General features: G+C 39.8%; 1 protein-coding gene across 4 annotated transcripts in view; it reads left to right on the top strand.

Moving 5' to 3' along the window:
* The first annotated feature begins 10,746 nt into the window (after nucleotides 1–10,746).
* The window catches only part of LOC104330455 (uncharacterized), a 28,072-nt gene continuing 23,239 nt past the window's right edge, over nucleotides 10,747–15,579 (top strand). Inside the window, exons 1-3 of one of the 4 annotated variants that reach the window (XM_075423491.1) lie at nucleotides 10,747–10,835; nucleotides 11,355–11,572; nucleotides 11,780–11,856. In XM_075423491.1, the coding sequence (XP_075279606.1) occupies nucleotides 11,828–11,856 (29 nt within the window). In that variant the 5' untranslated portion in view covers nucleotides 10,747–10,835; nucleotides 11,355–11,572; nucleotides 11,780–11,827. Of the gene's footprint in view, nucleotides 10,836–11,354; nucleotides 11,573–11,777; nucleotides 11,857–14,528; nucleotides 14,649–15,579 lie in introns of those variants that run through there. The other 3 variants (XM_075423492.1, XM_075423493.1, XM_075423494.1) reach the window with 3 other exon arrangements.

Genomic DNA, 15,579 nt, shown 5'->3' with positions numbered 1-15,579 from the left:
AATTAATCATTTTATAGACATTCATCATGTTCTTTCCCCTTCTAAGCCATCTCCTTTCTAGGTTAGTGTATACTGGCACATTCAACTAATTCCTTATATAAGACCATACCTTTAAATTCATCTCACTATCCTTCTCTTTCGTGTTTGAAGAAAGTTTTCTATCTTTGAGATGGGGGGCAGCACTGCAATAATATACAAAAAGATGGGGCAGTCTAGGTTTATTAAGTGGCATAACAATACCCTCTTCTATTCCCTGCTCTGTTCCTAGTAATTCATAGCACTCCTTTATTTTCTGGCCACCACTGAGCACTGATATGATGTGGTCACATCTAATCTAGCTGTGAAGCTTCAAAACTTGATAAACTTTTATTAGGTCATAAACCATCACTGTGCACAAGGAGCTGGAATTATTGTTTCTTCTATGCCATCTGCCATTTTCTTACTTTGTCATGCAAATCTTCTGCAATCTTCATGTTTCTTTTTTGACTATTATCACTCTGCATAGCTTAGGACTGTAAATCAACTTTGCTTCTTTCTCACCAGTCACTGCAATATTCCCTAACTTGTGCTTTCCAGCTTAACAGCAACGATGGGAACATAGCTTCCTGCTTTTTCTGAGTTTCCAAATCATCTGAGGGAAAAAAGTTCCATAGAAAAGAAAAATTTCTAGTCAACAGACGTAACAACTACTTTTACTAGACGTGATACATCTGTACTCATATATACACATGCACCTGGAACTACAAATATTTGCACAAGTGGTAATACTTCACATAAGTCCATTTATTTGTAAAGACATTTCTGGTCTCAGTCACAAGCATCTACAGATGCTCATGCAAATATCTATTTCAATTAAATGTATATTGTACAATGAATTTGCATTTCACAGTAGATTTGTGCTTTATTGAGTCTATATTTCCGCAATACATACTTCAAAGAGATTGCTTCCACGCCAGAACACTTCTCTGCAAACTCCCATGATGATCTGTTGTATAGCTGTATATGTTTGAATCATACCATTTGATCAGTTACCAAATTACTTTTTTGGGGTGGATGAATATTTTCTCCAGTTCCATACTGAGCAAGCTATTAGCATCAAGCAATAAATTAAAACAAATAATCCATTACACTGTGAAGTGCAACATCCAAGCAAATGGACAGACAAGTGTGGGAGTTACCACTCCCCCTTTTCCCTCTTTCTTTACTGTGGAAAAACGTTATACTATACAGTACATACAATAAATGCTTGTAAAATGAAAGGAGAGTTATATGGAGAACGTCACACGAAGTTCACAATTTCATAAAGGATTTTTTATTTTAATCAAAGAAAATCTGCAATGTTTTATAACCTCTCAGTGTTTTCAGCCATAAGTATTTATAAAAAACAGACTGAAAACGTACATGCTGTCTTAAAATAAAAACTGAAGTTGAAAGCAATACAGTCTAGATAGGGTAAGCTCGATTATTTTCGACATTATACTACCTTATTTGTCATTTGTGGTCATGTAGAGCTTTTCTGCTTACTCTGCTTGTTTCCAAATTTTCTCCTATTTTTTGTAGCACTCACTGTTCTAACCTAGAACAAAAATCCTATGAAGTAAACGACACGAAGCTTCTACAGAACACAAACTAACTTAAAGTATATTATACAATCCAAATAAAACTAATTTTTTTTTAATTGCAGTTTTAACTTTTTTCTTAAGGTTTAATATACATCAGGTCAGGTTTTGTTAGACCATTCACCTTGAAAAACCACTTTCATTTAAGACAGCTGTAAGATAACCCAGCACATCTGTCATAAAAAGTTTGTAAAAAAAAAATCTAGACGTATGTTTAAATGCAGTCAAAGCAGGGGCTAGATAGTAGCAAAAATGCATCTTTATCTGTTTTAAACTGTCAGAAGACATAAGCCTAACTATGACAGCATGGAACTCGATGAAATGGAAGATTTCTCTGTTCCTTCACCCGAAACTCCAGTTTGGCAGACCTGGTCTGACAAATGACTATAAGAAAAGGGAAGGAGCAACTCCTCCTCACCACTTTCACACAAAACTTAGCACAATATGAGAAATTGTTAGAAAAATTACCACAGCCAAGTTTTGACTTTTGAGTTCAAACTATTTAAAGCTTAAACTTTCCTTTATAAAACAGGGAGTCCTGCTCTGTCTAACAACTTAAAAAACACCCTTTCCAACATGACATAAATTATTCTCTCTTATTGTAGTACTACTAACAAAATACTCACTGTATGTATCTCACTGTGTAATACTCACTGTGTGTATCCCCACAACTGTGGGGATGATCAGTTGGTTTCAAGCACTATCTAGAAAGTTATCTTGCCCTTCTTTCATTATAATCTGCTATAATCTAAACGAGGAGATGCCATTTAAAGTGGCTAAATCAACATACAATTTTCGTGCATCTGAAAGAACAATTCACTTAAAAGAAAGTAGGACTGGTATCACCAAAACACGTCTCCAATTTAGATTTTACAGTTTGAATTTTCAAATGATAAATTCATAATTAACAAGTTTCAAATGTCTACCAAGCATTGCCTGTTAATTAGCAAGGGCAATATAAATCAAGTATCTCCAACATAGTTTTGGAATTCAGGTTTAATAAGACTTACACACTTTTTATACAAGCTAGTGTTGAGCAACCACAGATATTGAGATTCCACTTTTCAAACAATTTCATACTGAAGCAAGACTAAAGAAGCCGAACAATATACATCCTCAAACCTATTATATTCACAGAACTGATGCTAGGTGAATTGAGATGAGAAAATACAGATGTATCTCATTGTTTTAATTTAAACCAGTATTTTGCACTATGCTTTGACACTGAATACATGTGCAGTGCATATAAATACTTCCCTGACCGCCCTGCCCCTCCCCCCTCCCCCCCCCCCCCCGAAGTTTTTTCCAGTTCCTTCTGGTCAATGTTATATCTCAAGAACTCTTGAAACACAGAAGTACACTCATAAATGCCAGATTAGCCCTTTTTAACAATGATAATGTATACTAAATCAATGCATCTTTAAAGCAATACTTGGTTTTATACTCTCTCGAAGCAAGTGCAACTGGCCTCTGTATGCATGTACTTAGGACTGCTGGAAACAGGGTACAGAAATAAATAATTTTCAGTCAGTCTGCAACAGTTCCATGTGCAACATAAAAAAACACTTCAAAGTGGCATGCCTGGGCAACTCATAATTCTGCTGGTACGAAGATACAAAGTTAAACCAAAGAGTAAGTATCTCCACATAGGCCACTTCTGTTCACAGAGTATCTCAGGTTGGAAGGGTCCATCTCCCTGCTCCTCGCAGGACTACCTAAAACTAAATCGTACCATTAAGCGCATCATGTTCATCACGCTTCATGGCAGCTTCCTTCTGTACATAGTAACAGACCTTGTGTCCATCCTCTATTTTCCAGCCACTGTACTGACGCGGTTCAGGTAGGTGCAAAGTTGAGGCTGACGTGATGAGGATGGGAAAGACAGCAGCAAGGGTTTCTCATGTAAGGGAGAGAAAGTATTTACAGAGGTTTGGGAGCATTCCTCCAGAGCGATAAGGCCTCATACACCACCTGGAGCTAGTATTACTGCCGATTAGTGAATATGAGGAAATTAAATTCAGAAACCTCTACCTTAAACCATGGGAATTGCCACCAAGTTCAATGGGACTATTCAACGTAAGCATGCAAAAATAAAAATTAGTAGACTTCTAGCTGACTGGTTAAGTTTTGCTGCACAATAGCAGGAAATATGTAAATAAGTACTTTTATTGTACTACCTTCCTGTAGGTTCTGATTTACAAGTTCTTCTATTTGTCATTTACCAACATACTCAATGTCTTCAGTGAACTACAAAAAACAAATCAGAAAAGCTTTCAATGTTTTAAATAAAATGTAAATCCCATACAATTTTTTAACATTAACTGTCTGATCAACTGCTGTCACATTGTCATTAGTGACTATAAACAAACTAAAATGTCCAAGGTTTCTGACATTTGAGATTTAACATTTACTATTAATTTCCAAATGGATTATTTTGAGACGCAAAAATTAGGAGTGTGACTTAGTCACGGGCTAGTTCCTCGCCTACAATTTTGGACCGCAGAAGGCATTTCCAGCGCAGGCCTCGCATCTGCTCCCTCTGCTGGTTACGGCTCAAAGCTGTGCTTCCAGAGGACTGCAAAGCGGGAGGGTGGAGGGGGGACAGGGTGTTTCAGAATCGGGACTAGCACTTTACGCAATCAAAATAAAAATAATAGCTGTTTTTTGATCTGCATTGTTTCTGATTTATTATTATATTCTTAAAAAAAAATCAGACTAAAGGCTTCTTGGTTTGTAACACAGGAAAAGAGATTAATAACCAGTAAAATGCTGTGAAGAACCTATCACTTTCAAACAAGTATTTAACAAATCAATCAGGGATATTAGGTAGTATCAGACTGTACCATTAAAAACAGAACACAGCTATTGTTCAGAGGGCTGTTTTAAATTTTTTCCAAATGTCAAAGTTACCTTTTAAAGATATTTGGCTTACAGTACAGCTCAGCTGTGAGTACTTCATCTCTCAATCTAACAATACAATCAAACTGCATCCCTCAAAAATGCACAAATACTTCCTTGAAAAAATACAAGCCAAATCACTGGATGGAAGTTTTCCCTTTTCAGGAGGGACTCTGCTCTCATCAGCTAAACTGATGCAAATCCACATTATTTACATTCAAAAACCAAGAGCTACTACAGATTTATACCAGCATTGCTATTAACAGAATTTTGTATTTCGTACTTTTCAATTTTAATTTTCATCCCAAAGACTCTTTAAAGACTCCACAACTCTGAAGAATGATTCAATTAAAAATGTAAGTGCCCATCTGATGTTTAGTAACTATACAGGAGATCAAAAAAGTGAAGTTATACTAAATGAAATATGCAAAAATGAACAGGTATCAATTATCAGTTTGTATTGAAAGCCAAGAGAAATAATCCAATATGAAAAGCATCAGAAACAGTATGTGGAAAGCATATTTGTAAGTTTCATAAATGAAGCATCTCAAAACTGCTGTATGAAAGCACTTCCTCTAGGACCAGAGTCAAGAAAGTCTTTGAGAAAATAAGATACAAACTTAAAATATTTGCTTAAAATATTTAATGTATGTGCTCCATGATCTTTGTTAAATGACACAGTATCAAGCAGATGTCAAAGCATATTAATAAACAAATTAATGACCCACATTGCAACGGCTGTTTCACCATAAACCGTGGTTTAAATTTTCAGAACACGCTTCTGATACTGACAACTGTTCTGGCTGTCATCACTAATGACAACTCAAGAGTAGTGTGTGGGAATACATGGGGATAATAAAGCAAACCAAACAGCACCACCCAATGAAGTTTGAAGGACACTGTAAACAAAAATAAATTGGCTTAAGCAAGGAAGATGATTAGCTGTTTTTTAAGTCTGCATTACTCACACATCCTTGACTAAGGAGATGGTCTATTTTGAAACATCTAGTTAGAAAAGAATTTGGCATTAGCGCTAGCTGTCAAGGAGATACACTATTTAATCCATGCTGCTATCGTATCTGACACCACACTCAAGTGACCGAGAAGAGAAGCACAAGCTTTGGGAATGTGCCATAATTTCAAAGTACATTTAGTGCTACTACCAGAAAACTGCATCTAAATAGGGCTGAGTGATAATGAGAACTTGACCTGAACCTAGAGAGCCCCTTGTGACCTACAGATGAAAAGGCTTACTGCACAGACCAAACAAAAAAACCTGAGAGAAAACTGTACAGGTGACAGAACAGTAAATTCTGACTGAACTAAAGCAATGCACATCCTTCAAGCCACATACAGTCATACAAGATACTTTTAACAAAGCTGCACTATGCAAGAAATGTACATCACACCTACAAAAGGTACCTTGAAAAAGCAGTCACTGTAAAAAAATTCACCAGAAGTTTAAAAAAAAAAAATAATCAAACCACAGATAAAATTCCATGTAACTGTAAAGCAAAAAAAGCAGATATAATCTTTGGTTGTAGCAACAGTAACAATGCAAGAGTACAGAGGAATCATACATCTATATAGTATTGACGTAGCCAACACTAACACAACTGAGCGGTCCATATTTTAAAACAGGACAGAGGAAAACAACAAACAATACAGTAAAAGGCTGCAAAATAATTATTAGAAGGCTGGAAAAGTTTCTCAGAGACGGATTTGACAACTGTAATAAGCTATGTAGGATTCAAATCGTATTTTATTATTCTTAAGCACACTGAAAGAAGAACTTACCATGTCCACAATGACTACTCTCGTGAGAAAGAAATAACAGCCAAGAAACTGAATACAAATTACAAGTAAAACATGTTAGTGATTAAATATGGGTATAAACTACGACGAGGAAATGGATCCTCCATCCCCAGAGAGATGCAAATAGAGCAGGATGCTTGCTTCTATTGTAACTTTTAATGTAGATGTAAATCAACTAAATTGAGCATGCTGAGATAAAGGGACTCCTGCTGAAAAACACAACAGAATTTATCAACCGTTTCTCCAGCTTCAGACAGTAATAAAAGCTGTTCAAAGTTTAGACTAAAAATATTCTTGACTAAAATAATATTTTACAAATTTCCAAACAAAAAAATTGTATTGCTATAATCCAAATATGACTCAAACTCAAAACAAACAGAAAATTTAGTATTAAAAATTAAACAAAGCTTGTTTCAAACAAGAATCCAATGACCTTCACTTTGAAGAAAAAGTTATTTTAAAAGGGTCCAAAAGTATTTTCTTACAAAACATAACTTTTAAAACTTCAGTTCTTTAGAGGATAGTTCTGCTAGCAGTAATAAATACACTTTGTTGAGAAAACAGCAATATTATCGTTTTAGTAAATTAGACTTAAAGCCAATTTTAAATTACAAGACCACTAGCAGATCAATTTTTTTTCCTCTAGATAAGTTAAACTGCATAACTACTAGAGAAGAGCATCACTGGTCATTTGTACTGTTTACCTAACTGCTGTCATTCATACTGACACATAATAAGGCACTCCAAAACTACAGAGAGGAATCACACCATCTTAATGGTGACAATGGTGAAGTATTTTTGCCTTTCAATACAGTGACATTTGGTTATATTATATTAAAAGGTAAGATTAACTCTGTCCTTAAAGATTGTTTTTTTCCCCAAGATTCTTTCTTCTTTCTGGCTAATTAAAAATAAGTGTTGTAGAGATGGATTATATGCTTACTGCTTATAGAATACACACCACTAGTAGAAGACTACAATAAAATTGGTATTAAATTCCTGCACAAGGTAGCAGCTCAGAAGTCCCCGAAATAAATCAGTGCCTCGACATCCTACTTAAACTGTAGAGCTGAGGAGTTCTGATAACTGTCACTGCTTTTCCTTCTTTGCACTACCTGGCTGAACGACTGTTAATTATGTTTGCCTGCTGTACTCTCTCTAACTTAATGTAGCCACCTCTGGAAGTATCCTGAGTAAAATATTCAGAAGAGACAGAAACCAGAAAACAGGCATCTTCTTTGTTAAAAATTACATACCAGACCAAATATATCAGTCTTCTTAGTCTAGGGCTATGAAGATTATTTTACTTAAATCTTGCTATAGGCTCTAAAACTTGTTCTTCTGTTGTTGGCTTTGTAACTTATTAGACAATGAAGTGATTCCATTCACTATGTCACACTTTGCTTAGAAGCACCTTATTGATGAGCATGTGTTTTCTAGCAAAATAAAGAGGACACTGAACAGCTGATACAAGTTATCATTTAAAGTATTAGGTTTCAGGAGGAATACTTTATAAAAGTGTAAGAAAGTCAAATTCAACTATTCTTTGAAGATCAAGTGTTACGCGTTATGAGAATTTCAAGAATTTATGGCCCTCTCTAAACAAGAGCACCTTCTGATTCCACAAGATTCTTCTAAACAACTGTGAGTTACACTGTGATCTTTGGCTTTCCCCCTTATAAAAATATTTTAGGACTACAGGTTGTATGTTTTCTTTCTTGAAGACCCAGGATTTTTTTTTGTCCAATTCTGGAAGTGAAAAAGACAGCATAACACTATCCTAGCATAAACTCTTGAAAATACTGCTATGAAACATTGCTGGCTATGTTATACTCGATAGCTAAAATATTAGTAGCTTTCACAACACTCACTCACAAACCTGAAGAAAACCCAAGACATAATCTGCATTTTACCACTCTCAGACTGTAAATAAGTTTTATACTCAAAATCAGAAACAAAAAACTTACGAAGAAAAACTCTTGTACTCATATGGATTAGATTTCACCACAACAAACTTTTCCACAATTGTGTTGTGGTACGCATGCAAATCATCACAGTTTTCTGTAAGAAACAAATGCTTTACAGAACTCAACAACTATCCAACTAATTAAAAGATACAATGCCAATTCAATTTTCTAAAACACTATTTTACAATAAAAATACAATAAAAGCAGACACAAATTCAACAACCTCTTCAGTACGCTTCTTTTTCTGCAATGCAGTTATAACAGAAACATCTTCATAGAAGCAGTTCAACTCATTTTCCTACACCACACTTCTCTCTAAAAGCAGAGAAGACACCCTGTAGCCCACTCTATGCTGAATGCTTCAGTGTGCTTGTGAGCCAACTGCTACAATATCACAAAACAGCAGTGCCAAAAGTCATCATGAAATACCACGAAACAGGTGTCTCCATTCTCTCAGAATAAACGGCACAGGCGTGTTCAGACAGCTCATCAGCAAAAAGAATAAACATGACTGCACTCACAGAAAACGTACTGTATGCACAGTTGCTTGGTTAAACTAATGATGTCCCAACTGAAGGCATGATCAGGTACTGAAGAACTGGTTTCCTGCACACACCAAATAGATTCAGTTAAGACTAGCCTTTCTACATGGAACTATGTCACAATGCCTCCTCAGGTGTTGCTTTTGGTTTTGAAGAACATCAAGCTATTTCTATTCTTACATGTATCAAAAACATTACTGCCCTCTTTCTAACCCGAACTCTCAGCTCTAAAGCATTCGCTAGAGACTTTCTGCTCTCATTCCACTGATGCATTGACATCAGTCATGAAACATTTCTTATACAGATGTGTAAACAAGGCAGACAGTGAAGATTTCTGGCAAAATGGAACACTTACGAAACTCACACATTTGCCATGTATTTTTCCAGTTCTTACTTTACAGTAGTGTGAACAGAAATAGAAGTCTGGCACTTTTAAAATTATTTCCCTTAATTATTTCATCTGATGACTTAATTTTGTTTCTGATCAGGATCCATTTGTTTGAAGTGTCTGCACTAAAAAAAACAAAGAAGTTTTAACATGTATACTGGAAAAAGGAACACTACTTCAGAGTACATTCAATTCAGCAAAGTACACAAAAAGTTATATATACATTGCTTTAGAGTGTGCAATAAAGGAGTGAAAGAAGTAAGAAGACACTAATGTATATTCAAGACTTCTAATTGGTTTTTCTCCAGTACACTAACTTGAAAAAAACACATACAAAACTGCTGAAGTCTGTAATACTCTAGTCTTAGAAATGTTAAAAAGTCTACTGTCTTGACAAACAGAAATAAAGTTGTTCTGTTTCTCTAATACCAACACAATAATTTCAGACTAAATTGCAGCTCTGTAATTAATGAGCAGACTTACCAATTACACAGTAAAGAACTTCTGCTCCAAAATTGAACACTTCTGTCTCATATAAAGAAGTGAATGGGAAGTGCAAGAAAGCTGTTATCATTTCACAGCATTCGTACATTCATACACTAAGTTACCAACTACTCAAGTTTTTTTTTTTTTAATAATAAACTCTTAGAGGAGTTTCAGAATCTACTTAAAATAAGTGATCCAGCCCTGGCTCACCGATTACCTCTCCTCCACCCCCCACCCGCCTTCCATTCTAAGAGGGTATGCCCTCTCCTCTAGCCACCTTCTGAACAGCGAGACGCGAACAGGACGCTGCTGCAAGCCAGGGGCAGCTGGCACGGCACCGGACAGCAACCTGCAGACAGACCGAGTCACAACACAGCACAGAAAACACAGTGAGAAAGAGCCGAAAGTGGTCCCGAGCGAAGGCGCTGGCATCTCTTCCGAGAGGAAAGGTGCGGGCAAGGACGCAGCGCATCTTTCGCCACAAGTCCTGTACACCCTTCCCGACCCGCCCGCTTCCCTCACAGACTCCTCCCGCCGAGGGCTCCCGCAGCGCCTGACCGGGCCGCCAAGCCCGAACTCTACGGCTGCATCTGACGCAAAACGTCCCACCGAGAAAAAAACATACCCGTCTCTTTCCACCCACGCAGCACGGAGCCGGAAGGAGCCGGACGACCCCGACCAGCCGCTGCAGCTGCACCTCACAGCCCCCACCGCCGCCGAAAACGCCGATTCCCACCCGCATCCCCAGCCCACCCCGCTTCGCGCCACCCGCCGCTGCGCATGCGCTCCAGCCCCGCCCCACGCCCTGCCGCGACGCCCTGCTGGGCACGCATGCGCCCCGACGCCTGCCCCTTCACCCACGGGCTCCCCGCGCACGCGCAGACGCCTCCCCGCATCTATTGGCCGGCAGCTCACGGCACGCTTAGCAGCGGCTCCCGCGGTTCACGCGCCGCCAGGCGCTGCGCATGTGCCCTGGGCGCTCCCCGGCCCCGCTCCAGAGGAGCAGGCGCAATCCCCCCCTCCCGGCAAGCTGGCTGGCTGCCGCGCAGGCGCGGTCTAGACCCTTTCGGGAACGCTCTGTCTCGCAACAACCTTCCTCTGCGAGGGAAATCGTGTCAGGGTACGGGCCGCCCGCAGCCCCGGTCCTCCCCGTCCCGCCTCGCTGGCGCCCGGGCCCTTCCCTCTCACCGACTCCTGCTGTAGCCTGCGCTCTCCTCCGCACAGCCCACTCCCTCTCCGACAGCCGAGTGCCCGGCCCCCCGCTGTCGGGCCGCGACCTCCCCTTCCCCGCACCCCCCGCCCCGGTCTCTCTTTTTTTTTTTTCTTTCCGTTTTTCCTCCCCCGAGCTCAGCCACCTCCCCTTGGGAGCGCCCCGAGCCGGCCTCGGCGGCGGCCCTGCCCGGGGCTCCCTGCTTTCGCGGGGACGTGCGGCTTTGAGGGGGGAGCCTCACGCCAGCCTCAAGCGTCTCTTCTCGAGCGGCCGACATGGGCACCCCGCGCAGCGGGCGAGCTTCCTTCGCCCCTCTCCTCCCGGCCCGGCTCCCGCTGGGATCGGCGGGCGCTAGCGGTGCCCAGGATCTAGCGGGATCGGACCCGTCTCGGTTAGAGCGGGGCAGGTGATGGTCCTTCCCTTGCTTAGGTGCCGGCCTCGCCTCTTGCAGCTGCATGGAGTTTCTTCTCGTTGAGACGAGAGTTGTAGCTGTGGGAGCACAAGGGCAGAGCAGACTGCTCCGAGCCGCAGGAGAGGGACGGGAGGGTCTGCCAGGAAGAGCTTCATCCCTGCAGCGCTGCTGCTAGAGTTAGAGAGAAACCTGCTGCCTCTCGTCTCTGTTTCTTTTGATCTCCTGGAGAGGAGAGGTGAGTTGTTGTCTGTCCCTCTTGCCATACTGTAGCAGTGGAGAAAATGGGCTGACTTGCAAACTGCAGAACTTGCTCAGGACAGTTTCAAGCCCCAGCTGACTGCTTGGTTTATTTTACTTGAGAGCTACCCCTGTGAAAAGGCCCACTGATGGAGAAAGAGACTAGCACCGTGTTAACTGCGCGGTTCTCTCTCCTTTGCTGCAGTGCCCACTTTCACCGCTGTCTCCTGCTCTGCCTGCTCCTGCTTTCAGCATGGTAAAGAAGAATACTATCCCCGATGGGTAAGTATCCCTCATGCTAAGCAAGAAGCAGGAGTGGGCACGGTCCTGCCCACAGAGAAGGGGTGCTGATTGCCCCAGGCGATTTCTTGCCACAAGCATCTTCACCACCTACAGCCAGGTAAGGTAGGTATCTTCACCAAGACAGGAACAACCCAGCCCTTCATCCCTCCAGGTGAGTATAATGCTGCAGCCTGTCTGTGAACACTTCTCGTTCATCAGCCAAACACAATCCCTTCTTCCTAACCTTCTTAACCCCAGGTGTATACTTTCTGGGGAAGTGGGAGAGTAGTCCATCCTTCTGACGACTCAGATGTTTGCTGCCAGCAGTGGGGGAAGAGCTGATAAGATCGGAGCAGGTGGTTGCATGCATGTGATCAAGGAATATTTTCATGGCTTCAGGTCTAGAAGCATCCTGTGGTTTTGTTTTTAACGAGGACAACAAAAATGTTTTATCGGCAAAAACAATAATAAAAAAAACCCCAAATGAACTATACAGGCTTTCTTATGACATGATTGGGAGGGTATATGGAGACCAGAGAATGATCTCATTTAAAACAGATATAGTTCTATTCTTCAACTCTACTGAAAAAAAAAGAGGAAGCCCAAGTTTAGAAGTTTAGCCCATGTGTTACTGCTGACATCAGTACAATCTTCTTGGATAGGAGGATGTGCTGAGATACAAAGGCACACTGTAATGGGACAATATCTTGCAATTTATACATTATTTGAGAAGAGGTTGACATCCTGGTTTCAAGGGGAGTGTTAAATAAGTTTATTAAGAAAATTGTTAGGAGGAACAATAAAATACAAAAAGCAAGTTTTCCTGCAAAATATGTTGGCCTAAAAGCAGTAAATAGAAACAACAGATTAACAAAATTTTAAAAATAACTTCAATAATTAACATTTTCATAGCATTTTAACACTCGGATGTTAGAATAAAATTTAAGAAAATTTAAGAAAAGCTATTTAAGCATGTCTTTCTCTGAAAGTTTCTGTGAAATTTCAGTTAAAAGTTGGACAAAATTGAGCTACAGCAGGTTAGGTTTGCAAGCAGTAATGCAAAAGCCTGGAAGGATAACTGTCCTTGTTTTCCTCATACTTGGAAATTATTACTAAAACATTGAGAATCAGGTAGTCATTTCTCCCTTCTTTTTCCCTGTTGAAGAAACTGGAGCAGCTTTCAGGCTATGTGCATTTCTTCTCTTAAGTATGGAAGAAGCAGTGGACTGTACTTTTGACTTGTATAATTGGAAACTAATACCTGTTTATCTTGGAAGGAGAGAAACATCTGCTGTGGAGTAATTGGTTATAAAGTTAGTGTTACCATCTGACAAAGCTCATGATATTGAAGTGCTTTCAGCTTCTCCAGATACTTAATTTTTGATTCTATTAACAAAACAGGATAGACATCCACAGTATTGTAGTTTTGGCAGTAAAGTAGCTGAAGGAATTGTCAGTCTCCCGATCTCATGCAGCAGTATATTGATGTCATCCTTATGCTAGCACAGCATAGTGTAGTTCTTCACTGTATATTAGTTTAGTACACCAGTAAAGAAAAGCAGTGAACCCTGGAAGAGGACTTAAGGAAATCAAGTTTTATCCCAGGTGATCCTGCATGTGCAATTTACTGGCCCCAGAAATAATTGTTGGCAGAAGTGAGATTGTGGTACACTGTAGCGTAAGGACCAGTCCAGATGGTAGCATACTATGGAAGTACAACCTCAATCATATCACAGTATAGTAATAGCAATAAATCTAACGCTGTTTTGTTTGTAATAATACTGCAAAAGAAACACTGTAGTAGATAATTAAAGGAAGGCCACACTACATCAAGACACTTTTTAAGACTGTCTTTGTTACTGCCTTAATTCTTTAGATGGTTCTTAACAGTTTTAATCCAAATTCCATTACGCTAATTAAAGCAGTACAATAAACTTGAGGTTTCAGTGAAGTTATAAGTAGCTAGGAATAGTGCAACTAAACAGGAAATGCTGGTGGTTTTTTTTAACTTGTCAGGTAATTGCTATCACCTTTTACAATATGGTGTCTGCAGTGTAATTAAAGTTGTCTTTATGTAAGTGTTGTGCTGTAGCACTTTGCAGCCTTGCTAGATATGAGCACTTTGAGTGTACTCAGCACCTAAAGTAATATTAAAGTGGTATTAATTGCCAGTGTTGCCACTGGATCTGCACTGCCGGTCTTGTACCTTGTTCTTCTTGGCCCACGCTTGTTCTTGTGTCACTGTCACCTAGCCCTGAATGTTTGGTCTGATGCTGTTTGCACAGTCTTTGCTCCAGCAGTGAGAGGAGGCAGTGGACTGGATCTAAGACTTCCTGAAGTCCTTCCTTTGTAGCAAAAAGCTTTTCTCCCTTTTCCCAGTAATGTCTTAGAGCAGAGCTAAGGTGTTGAGTGCCCGTTGCAGTCTCAGTCCTAGAAAGTAGTATTGGAGAAGTAATTTTGTAATGAAGTGAGACCTCAGCGTAAGAGAAGGATTCAAGTGACCACTTGCTTTGCAGTTTCCACCATGTAGTCAAGTTCTGGTTCTTCACAGTGTCTGAAATGCTATTGTCCTTCAGTAGTTGCATACTGTAATACTTTAGTGGAGAACCAGCCAGTAAAAGGAGTTCAAGTTACATAACAAACAGTCATAATATACTATGATGTTTTTACAGGTTTATGCAGGTTTGTGCATCAGCATCCAAAATCCTACTGTGGGTATAATTTCGTGAACTCAGCTTCAGTTCTGAAAAGCATCTGCAGAATCGTCAGCTTCTTGTGTGCTTCCTTAAATGGTATAAAAAAATACCAGGAGTGGGATCTTTTTATTATAAGGATAAAACCAAATGATTTCTTCCTATGCACCATAAACATGCTGGTTTAACTGAATTGTTTCTGTACGGTCTTAAAAGCATCAGCATTTTCATTTGGGCAGGAATGTTGGAAAGTCTCTGGTGTTACTGATTGTGTGTATTCAAGGATGGATGGGATAGAAGGGTTACCATAAGGGTAATGTGGGATGGAGGGGAATTACTACTTATAACACCTGAGTAATGATAACATTGCTATAGGACTCGAAGGCCCATATTTTGTGTTACAGTACATTACAACAAGTACAAAGCTATGCCATTATTTACTGACATGATAAGGAAAAATTTTTCCCATGCATTACATCCACACTATTTTTTTACAAGCTATGACTTACTTATATCACACTTGGAGGGGCTGAAGAAAAGCGAAGGGAGAAATCTATGTAGTAATATGATTAAGAGCTATATTCCCTCCCTTCTGATTTGGACCTGTTCAGTATGTGTTCTGCCTTGACAGTGTGTCATGGTCATTGTAGGGCTGTCTTTCTTCAACACAGTAGTGTTGAATCTGGTGTCCATAGAGGTATGGAAGCCACTTGGAAAATAATGCTGTGTATATATCATGCAGTACCAGTAGCCAAAAAAAGGAGAAGAGGTTTCAGGTATTTTTTTCTAAATGATCTTGGTACAGCTGACAGTAGGCTCAGACTTGAGTTTCTCTACAGTTGCAATAATTATCCTTTTTGAGTGGTTTGGAATTCACTTTCCCAGATAAGTTCTAAACTTACAGCTGCTTCATAATCATAGATGTTCATGAGGGGCTCCAGAATTTTAGAAACCCTTGGATTGTTAAGCATAGCTTCAGGTATTTCTCTCTGAACTTACTTCTCCGCCCACTGTACTTTTTGATTAATGT

This window comes from Opisthocomus hoazin, chromosome 6, assembly GCF_030867145.1.
Source record: "Opisthocomus hoazin isolate bOpiHoa1 chromosome 6, bOpiHoa1.hap1, whole genome shotgun sequence".
In the NCBI taxonomy this organism is placed as follows: domain Eukaryota; kingdom Metazoa; phylum Chordata; class Aves; order Opisthocomiformes; family Opisthocomidae; genus Opisthocomus; species Opisthocomus hoazin.
Note: the sequence above shows the minus strand (reverse complement) of the source record. Positions and strands in the feature narration are given on the sequence as shown.